Source organism: Anomaloglossus baeobatrachus, chromosome 5 (genome assembly GCF_048569485.1).
Source record: "Anomaloglossus baeobatrachus isolate aAnoBae1 chromosome 5, aAnoBae1.hap1, whole genome shotgun sequence".
NCBI classification, from domain to species: Eukaryota; Metazoa; Chordata; class Amphibia; order Anura; family Aromobatidae; genus Anomaloglossus; species Anomaloglossus baeobatrachus.
In genome coordinates, this window is record NC_134357.1 from 350,506,744 (window position 1) to 350,528,005 (window position 21,262).

The window sequence follows — 21,262 nt, forward strand, 5'->3', positions numbered from 1 at the left end:
TTTAAAAGGAACTTTTTATGTTGAAAATGGTATATGATCTGCAGGCATGATGTTGTAGAGCAGAAGGAGCTGAGCAATAGACATTCTTGTTGTAAAGTTTCAGTAAAACTTTGAATTTTATTTAATTTTACTAGCTGTAGTACCCGGGCGTTGCCCGGGATATTATCTGTCTCTCTGTCTCTTTCCCAGTCTCTGTCTGTCTGTCTCTGATGTCTGTCTCTGTATCAGTCTCCATGTCTGTCTGTCTCGTTCCCCGTCTGTCTCGTTCCCCGTCTCTGTCTCGTTCCCCGTCTCTGTCTCGTTCCCCGTCTCTGTCTCGTTCCCCGTCTCTGTCTCGTTCCCCGTCTCTGTCTCGTTCCCCGTCTCTGTCTCGTTTCCCGTCTCTGTCTCGTTCCCCGTCTCTGTCTCGTTCCCCGTCTCTGTCTCGTTCCCCGTCTCTGTCTCGTTCCCCGTCTCTGTCTCGTTCCCCGTCTCTGTCTCGTTCCCCGTCTCTGTCTCGTTCCCCGTCTCTGTCTCGTTCCCCGTCTGTCTCGTTCCCCGTCTCTGTCTCGTTCCCCGTCTCTGTCTCGTTCCCCGTCTCTGTCTCGTTCCCCGTCTCTGTCTCGTTCCCCGTCTCTGTCTCGTTCCCCGTCTCTGTCTCGTTCCCCGTCTCTGTCTCGTTCCCCGTCTCTGTCTCGTTCCCCGTCTCTGTCTCGTTCCCCGTCTCTGTCTCGTTCCCCGTCTCTGTCTCGTTCCCCGTCTGTCTCGTTCCCCGTCTCTGTCTCGTTCCCCGTCTCTGTCTCGTTCCCCGTCTCTGTCTCGTTCCCCGTCTCTGTCTCGTTCCCCGTCTCTGTCTCGTTCCCCGTCTCTGTCTCGTTCCCCGTCTCTGTCTCGTTCCCCGTCTGTCTCGTTCCCCGTCTCTGTCTCGTTCCCCGTCTCTGTCTCGTTCCCCGTCTCTGTCTCGTTCCCCGTCTCTGTCTCGTTCCCCGTCTCTGTCTCGTTCCCCGTCTCTGTCTCGTTCCCCGTCTCTGTCTCGTTCCCCGTCTCTGTCTCGTTCCCCGTCTCTGTCTCGTTCCCCGTCTCTGTCTCGTTCCCCGTCTGTCTGTGTCTGTCTCTATCCGTCTCCCCACTGACCTCATATTACCTCACACATAAGCTTCTTATACTAACAATGTCCTTTGTTCCTATAGCAACCAATTACAGCTCCTATTAATAACCTAATGGCTCGCAGCTCCATTGGCTTTATTGGAGGCAAGTTTTTTGGAGAGTAACTGTAAAGCGCGGGGTTTAATTTTCCCGTCAAAACAGTCTGACGTTCCCTGAGTCACATGGGGTGTCTGTGCAAAATTTTGTGATTGTAAACACCATGGATTTAAATGGAAAACATACAAGTTATACTGAATCTTTTCCAACAATCCTATAGATCATTCTGCTAAGCCTTTCCTGCGCTATAGCATCCTGCACAGATTGCACTGCATGCACAACATGACAGGTTCCCTTTAAACTTTTCTGAGCCTTATATAAACAGAAATTATTAACGTGGACAACCTCTTTAAACTGGGAGGATGTTTTTTTAAGTTGCCTCATTTCCAACTGAGAGAGTTTCTACAGACTATTTATACTCCCTGGTAAATTGTGTAGTTTACGTATCTGCATGGCCCCATGAAAGATCCACATGCTGCATGTAGCTCATGGGACTACAGCATATTATTGATTTTCCAAACCTCTTCAACACTATTTAATCTAAAATTACCAAAATAATTCTGAGTGACCATGTACAATGCTAATTTAAAAAAATGTGAGTCTCTCTGTAAAATGTAAAAAAACAAAACAAGAATTGAATGATTTGGAAACTACATTACATGTTTTATTTATAACAGTACACAGATCAGAAAGTGAAACGTCTTTCATTTGAAAGAATTAACTTCTTTATAAATTGATGGCCGCAACACATCTCAAGGAAATAAGTTGGGACAGGGTCATGTCTGCCATTGTGTAACCTCCCCTCTTTTTTTATAATAGTCTGTAAAATGTCTGGGAAGTGAGGAGACCAATTGCTGGAGTTTTCCGAGATGAATATTGTCCTATTCTTGTCTGATGTAGGATTCTTGATGCTGAACAGTCCTTAGTGTTTTGTTTTGTTTTTTTGCCAGATATTTCATTTCATAATACACCAAATGTTTTCTATTGGTGAAAGGTCTGCACAGCAGTTCACCGAACAAACTCTTTTGCAGAGTCTTTCTGTTGTGATGGATGTTTTAGTATTGTCTTGAAGAAACCTGAATAATCTTCCCTGAAATAGACGTTGTCTAGATGGGAACATATGTTATTCTAAAACCTCTATATAATGCTCAGCATTGGTACTGCCTTTCATGTATGAGCTGCCCATGCCATAGGCACTAATGCAATGGAGATGCAGGCTTTTGTACAGTAGTGTGCACTGATAACAAGCTGGCTGGTCCTTCTCCTCTTGAGTCCGCAGGACAAGGTGTTTGTTCTGTGGTCAGATCAATCAACATTTTAACCTTTTCCCATCCAATAAAATTTCCTGTTCTGCCCATTGAAATCCTATTATAATTGGGGAAAAACTTCAAAACAGAATTTTGCAATATGAATGAATTTTGTAAAATAAATCAACAGGAAATCCATTTATTCACATGTGAATTATAAACAAGGCAGTGGCCCGACAAAGGAGCGTAACCGAATTTTTGGAATGTCACCCTCCTCCCCAGGGGGACTCAGGATAGGAAAAGGTTAAACTCTTTACAGAAACCACAGTTTCCATTTTTTCCCCTCAGTTCATTTAAAATGGCCTTTGGCTCAGAGAAGTAGGTAGCATTTCTGGATTGTAATGATATATGGCTTTTATACACGATGGAGCATCACCATGTAATCTACTAATGTAAATTAAATTGTATTCCCAGACTCTGATTTCTGGAGATATTCCTGAGTCTGAGGGCCCATAGATCTTGAGCAACCAATATTGACAGCCGGCTTATGCACAGGGATTTCTCCATAATCTCTGAATCTTTTGATGATGACATGTGCTGTAGATGGTGGGCTAAAAGTCTTTGCAATTTTCCATTTTTGAGCATTTTTTGCTGAAAGTTTCACAATATTTAGACACAGTTGTTAAAACTGGTGAACCTCTGACTTTCTTTGCTTCTGAGAGACTCTGCCTCTATAATGTGCTCTTTTCATGCACAGTCAATTTATAAATGAGTAAAAAAAAAGTGAATGAAATGGAAATATGTCTGTCACCTTTTGGATCCATGATCTGTTGTGAATCAAATATGTCTGTAACAGATTTCCAAATCATTGCATTCATGTTTCCAATAAATTTTATACAGCATCCCAATTTATATGGAATTGGGTTGAATTACTAATAAACTAGGCAGTTATCCACATATTTTATACTTTATTATAAACCTAGTGTAGACAGCAGTTTTTTGGCTTGCTGGCAAGTATGAGGACTATATAGACTAAATATAGTCTGTGTGTCCTGGTTAAAAAATACTTTATGATTAATAACTAGTTTGATAACTTTTTTTAAAACTCAAAATTTTCCAAGATTTGTCCATATTGTCAAAGATAAAGTAAGAGGTTTTGATATTCAGAAAACCCCTGTCCCCTGGACAGTTTTGTTTTTAAAAAAAAAAACAACAACAAACCAAACCCAGTGCATTTCTCACCCTCTTCAGGTTCTGCACTAAGTTTTTCCCACTGCTTCAAGTGTCTTATTGTCTGCAGCACTGATATCATGTCAACCGCATGGCAGCAAATCACTGAGCTCAGCGGCTGTGCCCGCGTTGATGGTGCTATGTGCTGAGCTCACTGATTGGCTCCAGTGCTGTAGGCATGACATTAGCACTGCAGATATGAAAAGACCTCAAGGAGCAGAAGAGGAGACTCTGCTGTGGACCCAGGAAAAGTGAGTGAAGCACAGTTTATTTTTTTGTTAACAAAACTCTGCCTGGAAAAAAGCATTTTCCATAACCTAAAAAAACTTTTTTAGGGTACATGCACACGACCTATTTAGGGTCTGTGGACCATCCAAGTTTTTCAAGCAAAAAAAAAAGCCACTTCAGGAAAATGATGCCTCAGAAGCACTTTCTTGAAGAGTGTTGTTTTTTTGTGTCTGTGGTCATGTTTTGTGGCAGCAAAATTGTTTATTTTTTCACTTGCATATATAAAACTAGAAGGTGGCCCGATTCTAGCGCATCGGGTATTCTAGAATATTGTGTAGTTAATGCATGATTTTTGTTCTTTATATAAATGTTATTGTGTGTAGTTGCCAAGTGTTTGTGTAAGGCGCTGTAAATGTTCTGGGTGTAGGGGTGTGTGAGAGCGGTGTTGTTTGTGCGTTGCGTTGTGTGTTGCGTTTTGTGGAGCGCTGTGTGTCTGAAGCGTTGTGTGTGGTGCGGTGTGTGTTGCACGGTTTGTGTGGGTGTGTGTGTGTTTTGGGGGAGGTATGTTTTGTGCAGTGTGTGTATGTAGGAGGAGTAGTCTTGGGGGGAGAGGAGTATAATAGGAGTAGTAGTCCTGGGGGGAGAGGAGTAAAATAGGAGTAGTCCTGAAGGTGAGGAGTATAATAGGAGGAGTAGTCCTGGGGAGAGAGGAGTAAAATAGGAGGAGTAGTCCTGGGGAGAGAGAGGAGTATAATAGGAGGAGTAGTCCTGGGGGGAGAGGAGTATAATAGGAGGAGTAGTCCTGGGGGGAGAGGAGTAAAATAGGAGTAGTAGTCCTGGGGGGAGAGGAGTATAATAGGAGGAGTAGTCCTGGGGGGAAAGGAGTATAATAGGAGGAGTAGTCCTGGGGGGAGAGGAGTAAAATAGGGGTAGTCCTGGAGGTGAGGAGTATAATAGGAGGAGTAGTCCTGGGGAGAGAGGAGTATAATAGGAGGAGTAGTCCTGGGGGCAGAGGAGTATAATACGAGGAGTAGCCCTGGGGGGAGAGGAGTAAAATAGGAGGAGTAGTCCTGGGGGGAGAGGAGTAAAATAGGAGGAGTAGTCCTGGGGAGAGAGGAGTATAATAGGAGGAGTAGTCCTGGGGGGAGAGGAGTATAATAGGAGGAGTAGTCCTGGGGGGAGAGGAGTATAATAGGAGGAGTAGTCCTGGGGGGGAGAGGAGTATAATAGGAGGAGTAGTCCTGGGGGGAGAGGAGTACAATAGGAAGAGTAGTCCAGGGGGAGAGGAGTATAATAGGAGGAGTAGTCCTGGGGGGAGAGAAGTAAAATAGGAGGAGTAGTCCTGGGGAGAGAGGAGTATAATAGGAGGAGTAGTCCTGGGGAGAGAGTAGTATAATAGGATGAGTAGTCCTGGGGGGAGAGGAGGATAACAGGAGGAGTAGTCCTGGGGGGAGAGTAGGATAATAGAAGGAGTAGTCCTGGGGGGAGAGGAGTATAATAGGAGGAGTAGTCCTGGAGGGAGAGGAGTATAATAGGAGGAGTAGTCGTAGGGGGGAGAGGAGTAAAATAGGAGTAGTCCTGGAGGTGAGGAGTATAATAGGAGGAGTAGTCCTGGGGAGAGAGTAGTATAATAGGAGAAGTAGTGCTGAGGGGAGAGGAGGATAATAGGAGTAGTCCTGGGGGGAGAGGAGGATAATAGGAGGAGTAGTCCTGGGGGGAGAGGAGTATAATAGGAGGAGTAGTCCTGGGGGGAGAGGAGTATAATAGGAGGAGTAGTCCTGGGGGGAGAGGAGTAAAATAGGAGTAGTCCTGGAGGTGAGGAGTATAATAGGAGGAGTAGTCCTGGGGGAGAGGAGTAAAATAGGAGGAGTAGTCCTGGGGGGAGAGGAGTAAAATAGGAGGAGTAGTCCTGGGGGGAGAGGAGTAAAATAGGAGGAGTAGTCCTGGAGGTGAGGAGTATAATAGGAGGAGTAGTCCTGGGGGGAGAGGAGTATAATAGGAGGAGTAGTCCTGGAGGTGAGGAGTAAAATAGGAGGAGTAGTCCTGGGGGGAGAGGAGTAAAATAGGAGGAGTAGTCCTGGGGAGAGAGGAGTATAATAAGAGGAGTAGTCCTGGGGGGAGAGGAGTATAATAGGAGGAGTAGTCCTGGGGGGAGAGGAGTATAATAGGAGGAGTAGTCCTGGGGAGAGAGGAGTATAATAGGAGGAGTAGTCCTGGGGAGAGAGGCGTATAATAGGAGGAGTAGTCCTGGGGGGAGAGGAGTAAAATAGAAGGAGTAGTCCTGGGGGGAGAGGAGAAAAATAGGAGGAGTAGTCCTGGGGAGAGAGGAGTATAATAGGAGGAGTAGTCCTGGGGGGAGAGGAGTATAATAGGAGGAGTAGTCCTGGGGGGAGAGGAGTATAATAGGAGTAGTAGTCCTGGGGGGAGAGGAGTATAATAGGAGGAGTAGTCCTGGGGGGAGTGGAGTATAATAGGAGTAGTAGTCCTGGGGGGAGAGGAGTATAATAGGAGGAGTAGTCCTGGGGGGAGAAAAGTACAATAGGAAGAGTAGTCAAGGGGGAGAGGAGTATAATAGGAGGAGTAGTCCTGGGGAGAGATGAGTATAATAGGAGGAGTAGTCCTGGGGAGAGAGGCGTATAATAGGAGGAGTAGTCCTGAGGGGAGAGGAGGATAATAGGAGTAGTCCTGGGGGGAGAGGAGGATAATAGGAGGAGTAGTCCTGGGGGGAGAGGAGTATAATAGGAGGAGTAGTCCTGGGGGGGGGAGGAGTAAAATAGGAGGAGTAGTCCTGGGGGGAGAGGAATAAAATAGGAGGAGTAGTCCTGGGGAGAGAGGAGTATAATAGGAGGAGTAGTCCTGGGAGGAGAGGAGTATAATAGGAGGAGTAGTCCTGGGGGGAGAGGAGTATAATAGGAGGAGTAGTCCTGGGGGGAGAGGAGTGTAATAGGAGTAGTAGTCCTGGGGGGAGAGGAGTACAATAGGAGTAGTAGTCCTGGGGGGAGAGGAGTACAATAGGAGTAGTCGTCCTGGGGGGAGAGGAGGATAACAGGAGGAGGAGTCCTGGGGGGAGAGGAGTAAAATAGGAGTAGTCGTCCTGGGGAGAGAGGAGTAAAATAGGAGGAGTAGTCCTGGGGAGAGAGGAGTATAATAGGACGAGTAGTCCTGGAGGTGAGGAGTATAATAGGAGGAGTAGTCCTGGGGGGAGAGGAGTATAATAGGAGGAGTAGTCCTGGGGGGAGAGGAGTATAATAGGAGGAGTAGTCCTGGGGGGAGAGGAGTATAATAGGAGGAGTAGTCCTGGGGGGAGAGGAGTAAAATAGGAGGAGTAGTCCTGGGGAGAGAGGCGTATAATAGGAGGAGTAGTCCTGGGGGGAGAGGAGGTAAACAGGAGGAGTAGTCCTGGGGGGAGAGTAAGATAATAGAAGGAGTAGTCCTGGGGGGAGAGGAGTATAATAGGAGGAGTAGTCCTGGGGGGAGAGGAGTATAATAGGAGGAGTAGTCCTGGGGGGAGAGGAGTATAATAGGAGGAGTAGTCCTGGGGGGAGAGGAGTAAAATAGGAGTAGTCCTGGAGGTGAGGAGTATAATAGGAGGAGTAGTCCTGGGGTGAGAGGAGTAAAATAGGTGGAGTAGTCCTGGGGAGAGAGGAGTAAAATAGGAGGAGTAGTCCTGGAGGGAGAGGAGTATAATAGGAGGAGTGGTCCTGGGGGGAGAGGAGTATAATAGGAGAAGTAGTCCTGAGGGGAGAGGAGGATAATAGGAGTAGTCCTGGGGGGAGAGGAGTATAATAGGAGTAGTCCTGGGGGAGAGGAGTAAAATGGGAGGAGTAGTCCTGGGGGAGAGGAGTACAATAGGAGGAGTAGTCCTGGGGGGAGAGGAGTATAATAGGAGTAGTAGTCCTGGGGGGAGAGGAGTATAATAGGAGGAGTAGTCCTGGGGGGAGAGGAGGATATTAGGAGTAGTAGTCCTGGAGGGAGAGGAGGATAATAGGAGGAGTAGTCCTGGGGGGAGAGGAGTATAATAGGAGAAGTAGTCCTGAGGGGAGAGGAGGATAATAGGAGTAGTCCTGGGGGGAGAGGAGGATAATAGGAGGAGTAGTCCTGGAGGTGAGGAGTATAATAGGAGGAGTAGTCCTGGGGAGAGAGAGGAGTATAATAGGAGGAGTAGTCCTGGGGGGAGAGGAGTATAATAGGAGGAGTAGTCCTGGGGGGAGAGGAGTATAATAGGAGGAGTAGTCCTGGGGGGAGAGGAGTATAATAGGAGGAGTAGTCCTGGGGGGAGAGGAGTATAATAGGAGTAGTCCTGGAGGTGAGGAGTATAATAGGAGGAGTAGTCCTGGGGTGAGAGGAGTAAAATAGGAGGAGTAGTCCTGGGGAGAGAGGAGTAAAATAGGAGGAGTAGTCCTGGGGAGAGAGAGGAGTATAATAGGAGGAGTAGTCCTGGGGGGAGAGGAGTATAATAGGAGGAGTAGTCCTGGGGGGAGAGGAGTAAAATAGGAGGAGTAGTCCTGGGGGTAGAGGAGTATAATAGGAGGAGTAGTCCTGGGGAGAGAGGAGTATAATAGGAGGAGTAGTCCTGGGGGGAGAGGAGTATAATAGGAGGAGTAGTCCTGGGGGAGAGGAGTATAATAGGAGGAGTAGTCCTGGGGGGGAGAGGAGTATAATAGGAGGAGTAGTCCTGGGGGGAGAGGAGTACAATAGGAAGAGTAGTCCAGGGGGAGAGGAGTATAATAGGAGGAGTAGTCCTGGGGGGAGAGGAGTAAAATAGGAGGAGTAGTCCTGGGGAGAGAGGAGTATAATAGGAGGAGTAGTCCTGGGGAGAGAGTAGTATAATAGGAGGAGTAGTCCTGGGGGGAGAGGAGGATAACAGGAGGAGTAGTCCTGGGGGGAGAGTAGTATAATAGGAGTAGTAGTCCTGGGGGGAGAGGAGTATAATAGGAGTAGTAGTCCTGGGGGGAGAGGAGTATAATAGGAGGAGTAGTCCTGGGGGGAGAGGAGGATATTAGGAGTAGTAGTCCTGGAGGGAGAGGAGGATAATAGGAGGAGTAGTCCTGGGGGGAGAGGAGTATAATAGGAGAAGTAGTCCTGAGGGGAGAGGAGGATAATAGGAGTAGTCCTGGGGGGAGAGGAGGATAATAGGAGGAGTAGTCCTGGAGGTGAGGAGTATAATAGGAGGAGTAGTCCTGGGGGGAGAGGAGTAAAATAGGAGGAGTAGTCCTGGGGAGAGAGAAGAGTATAATAGGAGGAGTAGTCCTGGGGGGAGAGGAGTAAAATAGGAGGAGTAGTCCTGGGGAGAGAGAAGAGTATAATAGGATGAGTAGTCCTGGGGGGAGAGGAGTAAAATAGGAGTAGTAGTCCTGGGGGGAGAGGAGTATAATAGGAGGAGTAGTCCTGGAGGGAGAGGAGTATAATAGGAGGAGTAGTCCTGGGGGGAGAGGAGTATAATAGGAGGAGTAGTCCTGGGGGGAGAGGAGTAAAATAGGAGTAGTCCTGGAGGTGAGGAGTATAATAGGAGGAGTAGTCCTGGGGTGAGAGGAGTAAAATAGGAGGAGTAGTCCTGGGGAGAGAGGAGTAAAATAGGAGGAGTAGTCCTGGGGGGAAGAGGAGTATAATAGGAGGAGTGGTCCTGGGGGGAGAGGAGTATAATAGGAGGAGTGGTCCTGGGGGGAGAGGAGTATAATAGGAGGAGTGGTCCTGGGGAGAGAGAGGAGTATAATAGGAGAAGTAGTCCTGAGGGGAGAGGAGGATAATAGGAGTAGTCCTGGGGGGAGAGGAGTATAATAGGAGGAGTAGTCCTGGGGGGAGAGGAGTATAATAGGAGGAGTAGTCCTGGGGGGAGAGGAGTAAAATAGGAGTAGTCCTGGAGGTGAGGAATATAATAGGAGGAGTAGTCCTGGGGGAGAGGAGTAAAATAGGAGTAGTCCTGGGGGAGAGGAGTAAAATAGGAGTAGTCCTGGGGGGAGAGGAGTATAATAGGAGGAGTAGTCCTGGGGGGAGAGGAGTATAATAGGAGGAGTAGTCCTGGGGGGAGAGGAGTAAAATAGGAAGAGTAGTCCAGGGGGAGAGGAGTATAATAGGAGGAGTAGTCCTGGGGGGAGAGGAGTATAATAGGAGGAGTAGTCCTGGGGAGAGAGGCGTATAATAGGAGGAGTAGTCCTGAGGGGAGAGGAGGATAATAGGAGTAGTCCTGGGGGGAGAGGAGGATAATAGGAGGAGTAGTCCTGGGGGGAGAGGAGTATAATAGGAGTAGTAGTCCTGGGGGGGAGAGAAGTATAATAGGAGGAGTAGTCCTGGGGGGAGAGGAGTACAATAGGAGGAGTAGTCCTGGGGGGAGAGGAGTACAATAGGAAGAGTAGTCCAGGGGGATAGGAGTATAATAGGAAGAGTAGTCCTGGGGGGAGAGGAGTAAAATAGGAGTAGTCGTCCTGGGGAGAGAGGAGTAAAATAGGAGGAGTAGTCCTGGGGAGAGAGGAGTATAATAGGACGAGTAGTGCTGGAGGTGAGGAGTATAATAGGAGGAGTAGTCCTGGGGAAGAGGAGTAAAATACGAGGAGTAGTCCTGGGGGGAGAGGAGTATAATAGGAGGAGTAGTCCTGGGGGGAGAGGAGTATAATAGTAGGAGTAGTCCTGGGGGGAGAGGAGTATAATAGGAGGAGTAGTCCTGGGGGGAGAGGAGTATAATAGGAGGAGTAGTCCTGGGGGGAGAGGAGTAAAATAGGAGTAGTCGTCCTGGGGAGAGAGGAGTAAAATAGGAGGAGTAGTCCTGGGGAGAGAGGAGTATAATAGGAGGAGTAGTCCTGGGGAGAGAGGAGTATAATAGGAGGAGTAGTCCTGGGGAGAGAGGAGTATAATAGGAGAAGTAGTCCTGAGGGGAGAGGAGGATAATAGGAGTAGTCCTGGGGGGAGAGGAGGATAATAGGAGGAGTAGTCCTGGAGGTGAGGAGTATAATAGGAGGAGTAGTCCTGGGGGGAGAGGAGTAAAATAGGAGTAGTCGTCCTGGGGAGAGAGAGGAGTATAATAGGAGGAGTAGTCCTGGGGGGAGAGGAGTATAATAGAAGGAGTAGTCCTGGGGGGAGAGGAGTATAATAGTAGGAGTAGTCCTGGGGGGAGAGGAGTACAATAGGAGGAGTAGTCCTGGGGGGAGAGGAGTATAATAGGAGTAGTAGTCCTGGGGGGAGAGGAGTATAATAGGAGGAGTAGTCCTGGGGGGAGAGGAGGATATTAGGAGTAGTAGTCCTGGAGGGAGAGGAGGATAATAGGAGGAGTAGACCTGGGGGGAGAGGAGTATAATAGAAGTAGTCCTGAGGGGAGAGGAGGATAATAGGAGTAGTCCTGGGGGGAGAGGAGGATAATAGGAGGAGTAGTCCTGGAGGTGAGGAGTATAATAGGAGTAGTCGTCCTGGGGGGAGAGGAGTATAATAGGAGGAGTAATCCTGGGGGGAGAGGAGTATAATAGGAGGAGTAGTCCTGGGGGGAGAGGAGTAAAATAGGAGGAGTAGTCCTGGGGAGAGAGGAGTAAAATAGGAGGAGTAGTCCTGGGGAGAGAGGAGTATAATAGGAGGAGTAGTCCTGGGGAGAGAGGAGTATAATAGGAGGAGTAGTCCTGGGGAGAGAGAGGAGTATAATAGGAGGAGTAGTCCTGGGGAGAGAGGCGTATAATAGGAGTAGTCGTCCTGGGGGGAGAGGAGTATAATAGGAGGAGTAATCCTGGGGGGAGAGGAGTATAATAGGAGGAGTAGTCCTGGGGGGAGAGGAGTAAAATAGGAGGAGTAGTCCTGGGGAGAGAGGAGTAAAATAGGAGGAGTAGTCCTGGGGAGAGTGGAGTATAATAGGAGGAGTAGTCCTGGGGAGAGAGGAGTATAATAGGAGGAGTAGTCCTGGGGAGAGAGAGGAGTATAATAGGAGGAGTAGTCCTGGGGAGAGAGGCGTATAATAGGAGGAGTAGTCCTGGGGGGAGAGGAGTATAATAGGAGGAGTAGTCCTGGAGGGAGAGGAGGATAATAGGAGTAGTAGTCCTGGGGGGAGAGGAGGATAATAGGAGGAGTAGTCCTGGGGGGAGAGGAGTAAAATAGGAGGAGTAGTCCTGGAGGTGAGGAGTAAAATAGGAGGAGTAGTCCTGGAGGTGAGGAGTATAATAGGAGGAGTAGTCCTGGGGGAGCGGAGTATAATAGGAGACGTAGTCCTGGGGGGAGTGGAGGATAATAGGAGGAGTAGTCCTGGGGGGAGAGAAGTCTAAAAGGTAGAGTAGTCCTGGGGGGGAGGTGTATAGGTGCCCAATGTGTGTGTGGGGCGTGGCCGAGTGGGCACAGTGTGTGGGGGGCGTGGCCGAGCTGGCACAGTGTGGGGGGGCGTGGCCGGCAAGCACAGTGTATGGGGTGGCGTGGCCGAGCGGAGCCAAGCTGCCAATGCGTGCGGGGGGCATGGCCGGGCCGAGCCAAGCAGCCAATGCGACTGTTGTCACTGTAATGACTCATTTTGGAGCAAGACAGACAGACAGAATAAGGCAATTATATGTATATAGATATATAGATATAGATATATAGATATAGATATAGATATATATATATAGATATTGAGTGGCTTCTGTCTGAAGGTTGGTCAGGTCTCGTCTTTTTTTTATGGCTTTGTATTAACCCCTTCAGCCCCCGGGCACTTTCCGTTTTTGCGTTTTTGTTTTTTGCTCTCCTTCTTCCGAGAGGCTTAACTTTTTTATTTTTCCATCAATCTTGCCATATGAGGGCTTGTTTTTTGCGGGACGAGTTGTACTTTTAAATGAAAGCATTTGTTTTACCATATAGTGTACTGGAAAACGGCAAAAAAATTCCAAGTGCGGAAAAATTGCAAAAAAAGTGTGATCGTACAATAGTTTTTGGGATATTTTATTCACTGTGTTCACTATATGGTAAAACTGAGGTATCTATGTGATGCCTCAGGTCGGTGCGAGTTTGTAGACACCAAACATGTATAGGTTTACTTGTATCTAAGGGGTTAAAAAAAATTCACAAGCTTGTCCAAAAAACGTGGCGCACATTTTGCGCCATTTTCCAAAACCCGTAGCGTTCTCATTTTTCAGGATCTGAGGCTCAATGATGGCTTATTTTTTGCGTCTCGACCTGACGTTTTTAACGGTACCATTTTTGCGCAGATGCTACGTTTTGATCGCCTGTTATTGCATTTTGCGCAAAATTTGCGGCGACCAAAAAACGTAATTTTGGCGTTTGGAAGTTTTTTGCCACTACGCCGTTTACTAATCAGATTCATTGATTTTATATTTTGATCGGGCATTTCTAAACGTGGCGATACCAAATATGTGTATATTTTTTATTTTTTTAACCCTTTAATTTTCAATGGGGTGAAAGGGGGGTGATTTGAACTTTTAGGTTTTTTATTTTTTTTTAAATTTTTTAAAACTTTTTTTACTTTTACTTTTTTTTTTATTTTACTAGTCCCCCTAGGGGGCTATAGCAATCAGTGCAAAGCGATCGGATTACTATCTGCAGATCTCAGCTACAGAGCTGAGAATTGCAGATTTGCTGCTTCATTTTCAATGCCGGCTGTATTCCGGCATTGAGAGGAAGTGAGTCATGTTAGCTACAGGCGTCATCACATGACCCTGTGCTACCATGGCAACCGCCGAAAGTCACGTGATCATGTGATCGTCGTTATGGGTCGTCATGGGTCGTTAAGGGGTTAAAAGAAGCTTAAAAACTGAACATATGCACAGTAAGGCTAGGTTCACATTTCCGTTGATTATGATCAGTCACAATCCGCCGCTCTGATAAACAACACAATCCATTTGGCGGATTCCGTTGTTTCCCATAGACTTATATGAGCGGCGGATTGTGACTGATGCCCTTGCGTTGCATCCTCCGCCCCGCTGATCAGTCGTGGAACTGAAGTGGCCGCGGGTAAGACCGTGGCTGAGTTCCCATAATCTGTGTCAACAAAATCCCCATGCTCAGATTTTATGCAAGGGTACATTTCTTTACTGGTAAACATCTCAATTACACACGCAGCTGGCTTAGCAGCACACATAACCAGAGTTTGCTATCCGGGTCTCCAACTTCGGACACACGGCACAGAACACAAAAAAAACAGCAATGGTAAAAAAGAATTCTGTCCCTGACTTGCCCTATGGGTTATATTACCAGTCCAAAACACAAGGAGGGAGGGCTCCCACGTAGCAGGCCTGGACTCCGGGTAAACAGTGGCGACTCCAAGGGAGAGAGATGGAAGCTCTTCAGCCCTCTCAACAGAGGACTAGCTTATAGTCTCTTGGTATGGAGGAAGGAGACGGTCCGGAGGTCCCTTGAGTCCAGTATCACGTCTGCAGCAGTTCTGGCAATCCCTCACACTTCAGCGATGAGGGCAGTCTGAGGCAGGTCTGTTCAGGTCCAGCTAAAGTAGCTCAGTGTCCTTTTCCCGCACTTTTACTTCCTGTACAACAAGTGCCTGAGGGAGGGGATTAGATTTTACAGCGTCCACCCCTCGAGCAGTTTCAGCACTTGTCCACAAGGTGGCAACACCATCCTGTGTAATGTCAGTCTCCATGTCCATTTTAATCACAAAACAGTTAGAGCTGCTCGCCTCGTTACATATCCCTCCACTGAAAGGTTGGCAGTCCCTGTCAACATTCACAGGTTCCAAGGCAGCGAGGACTGAGGCTGTGGCAGGGGGAGGCTGAGAAGCGGACCATACATACTGGTCCCTATAAGACTGTCCAGGAGGAACCCCGGCAGTGGTGCGGGTAGTACGCTGCAGAGGTTGGTTTCCCTCCACTCTATCACTGGTTATACTCTCTACCTCTGTCAGTTCCCTAGAGGGAGAGCCAGTCTGAGCAGGCGGATAATCAGTCCCGGAGTCAACAAGGTCACTATGCTGAGTAATATCAATGGTGTCAGTCATGTCAGCAGTGTCATCCTCACCGGGTACTGTGGTCAGGGGGTCAGGCTGGGATCGGCAGGGGCGCAACATATTCCGATGCAAGGTGCGAGAGTTGCCGCTATCTTCGCCCCGGACTCTGTACACATGACCATCGGGGTAGGGGCGCTCAACTACCCGATAGACTTCAGCTTCCCACTTAGCTCGGAGTTTTCCTTGAGGCTTCTTAATACGAACCAGGACTAGCTGTCCTACTTCTAAGGGTTCTTCCTGTATGGGGAGCTGGTCAGCATGTCTCTGGCCCCGGATTTGTTGGCCTACCAGTCGGTATACAGTTTCCATCTTCTGACGGTGAGTGTGTAGCCAGGATGGATAGGTACCGCCGGTATCTTTTTCAGGACTGGTCAGGTTTAGGTCATGGACCCCTTTTCCTGGGCGGCCAAAGAGAAGGGTGTGTGGGGTAAAGCCCGTCACGGAGTGGACTTGATTGTTGTATGCCCATACTAGATCTGGGAGGAATTGGGGCCATTGGTCTTTCTTGTCATTGGCTAAGGTGCAGATCAACTGGAGTAGAGTCCGGTTAAAGCGCTCACACGCACCATTCCCCTGTGGGTGGTAAGGGGTGGTTCTGGACTTCTGGATCCCATACATCCGATGCAGCTCCTCGATAATTTAACCTTCAAAACAAGCCCCCTGATCAGAGTGCAACCTCTCCGGACACCCATAGACCTGGATGAACTGTCGACAGATGGCCCGCGCAGCTGACTCGGCAGTCTGATCTTTGGTAGCAACAGCAACTGCGAATTTTGTGAAATGGTCTACCATAACCAGACAGTATTGGTAGCCACCACTCGCCGTCCCAATCGAAAGAAAGTCCACCATCAACAGCTCAAGGGGCCGGGATGTCTCAACTGTTTGGACAGGTGCACGCTGCTCAGCGGACTTGTAAAGCTCACAGGTGCGACAGGCTTGGCAGACATCTTCAACCAGGTTGCGGAGTCGCGGACAGTAGATGGACTGTTGGATCCACCGGAAGGTCTTGTCTATCCCAAAGTGGCCGTTCCTCTTGTGTGCTTCTCCCACCATCTCACGGGCCATTTGGGCCGGCACTACAACTTGTAGGCACTCCTCCAGCATGTGGGATAGGACGATCCTCCGGTATAGCACTCCTTCTCTCAGAATCAGATGATCCCATTGGCTGAGCAGGGTCAGGGTACTGGTGGACAGTCGTGACCGCGTGTCAGAGGACGGCTTCTGCTGCTGCTTCACCCAATGTTTGAGTAGGGCACATTCAGCATTCCGGTCCTGGATTCTGAACCACTCCTGTGGGGACAGTGGGGACCCTACTGGAGTGCCAGCCTCATCCACAGCATACTGGCGGCAATCCATCATCTGCCGGGCTAGTCTTGCGAGGTCAGGCATCTCGTCTCCTTCCAGCTCTTCGTCCCGGTCCTTAGTGGGCGAAGGAAATGTCATTCTGGACAGGCTGTCCGCATTCTGATTTTCAGCCCCAGCTCTATATTTAATCTTGTAGTTAAACTTGGAGAGCCGAGCCATCCATCGCTGCTCCATAGCCCCAAGTTTCGCATTTTCTAAGTGGGCCAAAGGGTTGTTATCCGTCAGGACTACTACTTCTGTCCCCGTCAGATATCTGGCAAATTTCTCAGTCATTGCCCACATCAAGGCCAACAGCTCCAGCCGGAATGATCTGTAATTGGTGGGATTCTTTTCACCTTCATGTAGGGACCTGCTGGCATAGGCTACAACACACTCCTTGCCTTCTTGTACCTGTGAGAGTACTGCCCCCAGACCCTGTAGGCTGGCGTCCGTATGTAATTGAAAGGACAGGGTGTAATCTGCATATGCCAGGATGGGGGACGACGTCAACGCACCCTTTAGAGCTTGGAAAGACTCTTCTTGGGTAGGTCCCCAATTGATGAGGCGTCCTCTGGGACTGTTGGTGGTTCCACGAAGCAGGTTGTGCAGTGGTGCGGCGAGCCGGGCGAAGTTCTTGACAAACTGGCGGTAGTAGCCTGCCAGTCCCAGGAAAGCCCTGACCTCCTTGACAGTTGTGGTCTGTGGCCAGTCCCATACAGCGGCTATTTTCTCCGGCGATGGTTGTACACCTTCGGCCGAGATCCTGTGGCCCAGGTAATCGATCTCCTGCTGTAGAAGACGGCACTCGCTGGGTTTCAACTTCAAGCCATGTTCCCTTAGCCTCTGGAACACGCGGCCCAGCTTCTGTAGATGTTCTTCGAACGTGGCTGAATAGACCATAATGTCATCAAGGTAGATGAGGGTGAAGTCGAAATTGAAGTCTCCCAAGCAGCGCTCCATCAGCCTCTGTAAAGTTCCCGGCGCGTTGTTCAGGCCGAAGGGCATCCTGACAAACTCGTACAGACCCATGGGTAGGATGAAAGCGGTCTTTTCTCTGTCCTTTTTGCTCATGGGTACCTGCCAATAGCCGCTGGCCAGATCCTGGGAGGAAAAGTACTTGGCTTTCTTCAGAGCCGTCCAGGATTCTTCGATCCTCGGCAAAGGGTATGAGTCCCGGATGGTGCAAGCATTCAGGCGACGTTAGTCCACACAGAACCTCAGGATCCATCTTTCTTTTTAACTATTACCACCGGTAGTACCACTGGCTCTCTCGTACCACTCCGGCATGGAGTTCAGGAGGTTTTTCACTTCTTGGTATTGCTGGGGGGGTATCTGCCGGTATCTCTCGCGGATAGGAGAAGCGTTACCTGTAGGGATCTTGTGTTGGATACTGGTGGTGCATCCAAAGTCAGTGTCATGCCGGGCAAAGGACGCCTGGTGTTCCTGCAGTAGTTTTTCCACCTGGGACACTTCCTGTTTAGAGTATTGGGATGTATCCAGCTGACACTTCTCTAGCAGCTCCTTTCCAGCTTCAGTGTCATCTGTGGCGGTGGCCATGGCGGAGACAGTCATTGTCCAGTCTCCCTCTGTCGATGGGGCAAACTGGAGGGGGCCCCTGGGATTCACCTCTGTCGGTAGGGCGTAGACTCTGGCGAGCTGTGTCCCCGCTTTTAGGTCAACGCCTACACTAGCCGTATTGCTCAGACGGACAGGGATCCTTCCCCTCCTCACGACAGCCAGTGTGCGAGTGACTAATGGGTTCAGTTTTCTCTCCCTCGGGGTTCGCGGCTCAATCAGTACCTCCACGCCTTCAAGCGGTCTTGTGGTGCTAAGGGGTAGCGACATAATTGTCTCCTTTTCAGCCGGTAAGGTGATCCTAGTGTGGCGAGGCACGGTGATAGTGGCTATGGGCCGTTGTTCCTCTGCCATTTGCTGTAGGCTGCAGGCCCGAACCACTCTTCGGAATGCTCGGCGGGTGGCCCCGTGTGTGGTAACTTCCTGCCAGTACTTGGGTCTCCACTTGGTAAACAATGCCAGGTCCAGGTCTTTCAGGATGTTCATCCCAATAATCATGGGCGTTTCCGAACCGAAGCCTTCTTTGACCACGATTATCCCCCTCTTCCCGAGGTCCTGTCCACACATTTCGGTGTTCATCCAAGCTACTCCCGTTACTGGAATGGGTAGATTATTGGCCGCTTTGATCTTGATGACGGTATTCGGGTCATAGGCAGCCCGTGGTTGTAGATATTTCTCGTAAAACTGCTCTGAGATGGTGGACACCTGGGTTCCAGTATCCATTAGTCCTTGCACGGCAACTCCCTCTAGCATTACTTTCAGTGTAAGGCTGTTTGATGCAAGCTTGCTCCTTTGTTGGCTCCTTTTCTCTTTGGCCTTCCTGGTCGAGTGAGCCTCCTCAGCCGGGGTGTCTAGTTTAAAGCTGGCTGCTGTTGAGAGGCACGGCTTGGCGGTTCTAGTGAATAGGCCTGGGGCTCCACCCGCTGTTTCGAGTGAAACTCCACTTGCTGGGGTGTTTGAGAGTCCATTCGATGGAACGGCTGCGGGTCGGGTTGGAAGGAGTTCTGGGAGCAACGGTTTGCTCTGTGACGGGGATCACCACATGTCCAGCACTTTCCCATAGGCCGGCTAGGTTGCCGTCTCACTTGCCTATCTGCTTGTCGGTCTAGTGTGAGCTGCAGCACCTGCTTCTGTAAATCCGCCACCATCTGCTTCAGTTCCTCCGTGTCGCTGTTTGGAGTATTTGTACTGTACATGGATCTGCAAGTAGTGGTATAAGTCTCTGTTCCCGTAAAAGGTCCCCTAGAACGTTCTATGGCTTCTTGTTTAACCTCAGCAAATGTAAGGGCTGGATTTATCTGGAGTAAGTCCTGCAATGAGCGGTTGAGATACGGATCTCTCAGTCCTATTACGAATTGGTCCCTCAGCACCAGGTCGCGGGAGGATGTACCAGCTAGATTTTCTCCATTTTTGCAGGCTTGTTCCAGCAGTACTTGGAGGGCGTTCGCATATCGGGGAATGTCCTCCCACTCGAGCTGTGTACGCTGGAAGAACATGTAGCGCAGTGTTCCCAGGTATATGGTTGGCCCATAGATGTTCTCTAGCACCCGCACCAAGTCATCTAATGTACGCTGGCCCCTAACCGTCTCCAGTCTGACAGTCGTCCATGCCTCCCCCTCTAACGTCAGCATAACCATTTCCGCTAAGGTCTTAGGGGCAGCATTATACATTTCCCCCACTATCCTAAGTTGTTCCGCCCATTCAGGTACAGGGTAATTCCGTCCATTAAACTTTCTCACTTGATTTACAATAGACGCCGGAGGAGCTGTCTGACTATAAGCTGGGGATTTTGCTGGTCACAGATCCTGCCGACTACGCCAGATGAAGTGGCCGCGGGTAAGACCGGAGCTGAGTTCCCATAATCTGTGCCAACAAAATCCCCACGCTCAGATTTTATGCAAGGGTACATTTCTTTACTGGTAAACATCTCAATGACACACGCAGCTGGCTTAGCAGCACACATGACCAGAGTTTGCTATCCGGGTCTCTAACTTCGGACACGCGGCACAGAACACAAAAAAAACAGCAATGGTAAACAAGAATTCTGTCCCTGACTTGTCCTATGGGTTATATTACCAGTCCAAAACACAAGGAGGGAGGGCTCCCACGTAGCAGGCCTGGACTCCGGGTAACCGGCGGCGACTCCAAGGGAGAGAGATGGAAGCTCTTCAGCCCTCTCAACAGAGGACTAGCTTACAGTCTCTTGGTATGGAGGAAGGAGACGGTCCGGAGGTCCCTTGAGTCCAGTATCATGTCTGCAGCAGTTCTGGCAATCCCTCACACTTCAGCGATGAGGGCAGTCCGAGGTAGGTCTGTTCAGGTCCAGCTAAAGTAGCTCAGTGTCCTTTCCCCGCACTTTTACTACCTGTAAAACAAGTGCCTGAGGGAGGGGATTAGATTTTACAGCATCCACCCCTCGAGCAGTTTCAGCACTTGTCCACAAGGTGGCAGCACCATCCTGTGTAATGTCAGTCTCCATGTCCATTTTAATCACAAAACAGTCAGAGCTGCTCGCCTCGTTACAGAACGACTGACTGTCGGGCGGGAGGAACGCAGAGTGTAACGTTTTTTGAGCAGCGGAATCCTTTTGATTTCTCTGCGCATTCTCTCTCTCGGCAACCGAACGATCAGCTGATCGTCCGGCAGCTGCCTTCTGTGAGTGATCAGCTGATCTCCCGGCCACCAGCTTTTGAGAGCGATCGGCTTATCGTTCTCTCTCTCTTGTTTTACAACGGAATCCGCTTTCTCATGACAATGAATTCCAATTCTTGTCATCCGTTGTGCAACCCATGTGACTGATGTAAAACAACTGAAATGTGAACCTAGCCTTTGTCGTTATTACATTGCACTGCATATGTTTATTCTTTTTCAATGTTTACTTAACACGTCTTCAGGCTGGTTATGGAGCGTGCCCACCTAAAAGATGTTATGTGCACATACCTTGATCACTTAGAAATAAGCCAAGAACTATAATGTATTTAACTATGTATTTTACTTTATCTAATGTATTTAGCTTTGTAAGTAACTGATATTTGGAATGATTCTGAAGTAATTGGTTTGTGTTTAATTTTGTAGATATCAGTATTTGGTTTTGGTGCAGACCAAAAAGGAAACTGGCACCACTACTGGGAAAACAACAGATTTGCAGGCGCTTTCAAATGGACTGGTGTCCACAATGCAAACTTTGAATCAAAACTGATAGCAATGTTGGCCAAGGAAGGAAGACTGAAATTCTACAAATAAATCACTTTTTTGTGATCATGAGAAGCTATCATGTTTTCTACTTTGCTAATAAAAAATATCTTGTTTTGATGTATCCTGTGTCGTGGTGTATTCCTGTTGTTTTAGTAGTTTAAGTCAAGATCTTTACACGGGAAAGTTAAAGTTTTTTGGTAACAGTTTACAGCATAGAAACTCTGTAGTATGGCTAAAGCTAAAATTACACATTTTATTATTATTTTGCATTTCTGATGCTATTCCTCCTTGAAATGTAACATCCAGTAGTCAGCATAATCTTATAATTTCCAGCGTCAACAAAGCATGC

At 48.6% G+C, this 21,262-nt stretch overlaps 1 protein-coding gene across 4 annotated transcripts in view; it reads left to right on the top strand.

Annotated features, from left to right (window-relative positions):
* Positions 1–21,034, top strand: part of LOC142310101 (CMP-N-acetylneuraminate-beta-galactosamide-alpha-2,3-sialyltransferase 2-like) — a 121,418-nt gene extending 100,384 nt beyond the window's left edge. For all 4 annotated transcript variants that reach the window (XM_075347570.1, XM_075347573.1, XM_075347574.1 and 1 more), the window contains one exon: positions 20,794–21,034. In XM_075347570.1, the coding sequence (XP_075203685.1) occupies positions 20,794–20,961 (168 nt within the window). In that variant the 3' untranslated portion in view covers positions 20,962–21,034. The remainder of the gene's footprint in view (positions 1–20,793) is intronic.
* The last annotated feature ends 228 nt before the right edge of the window (positions 21,035–21,262 follow it).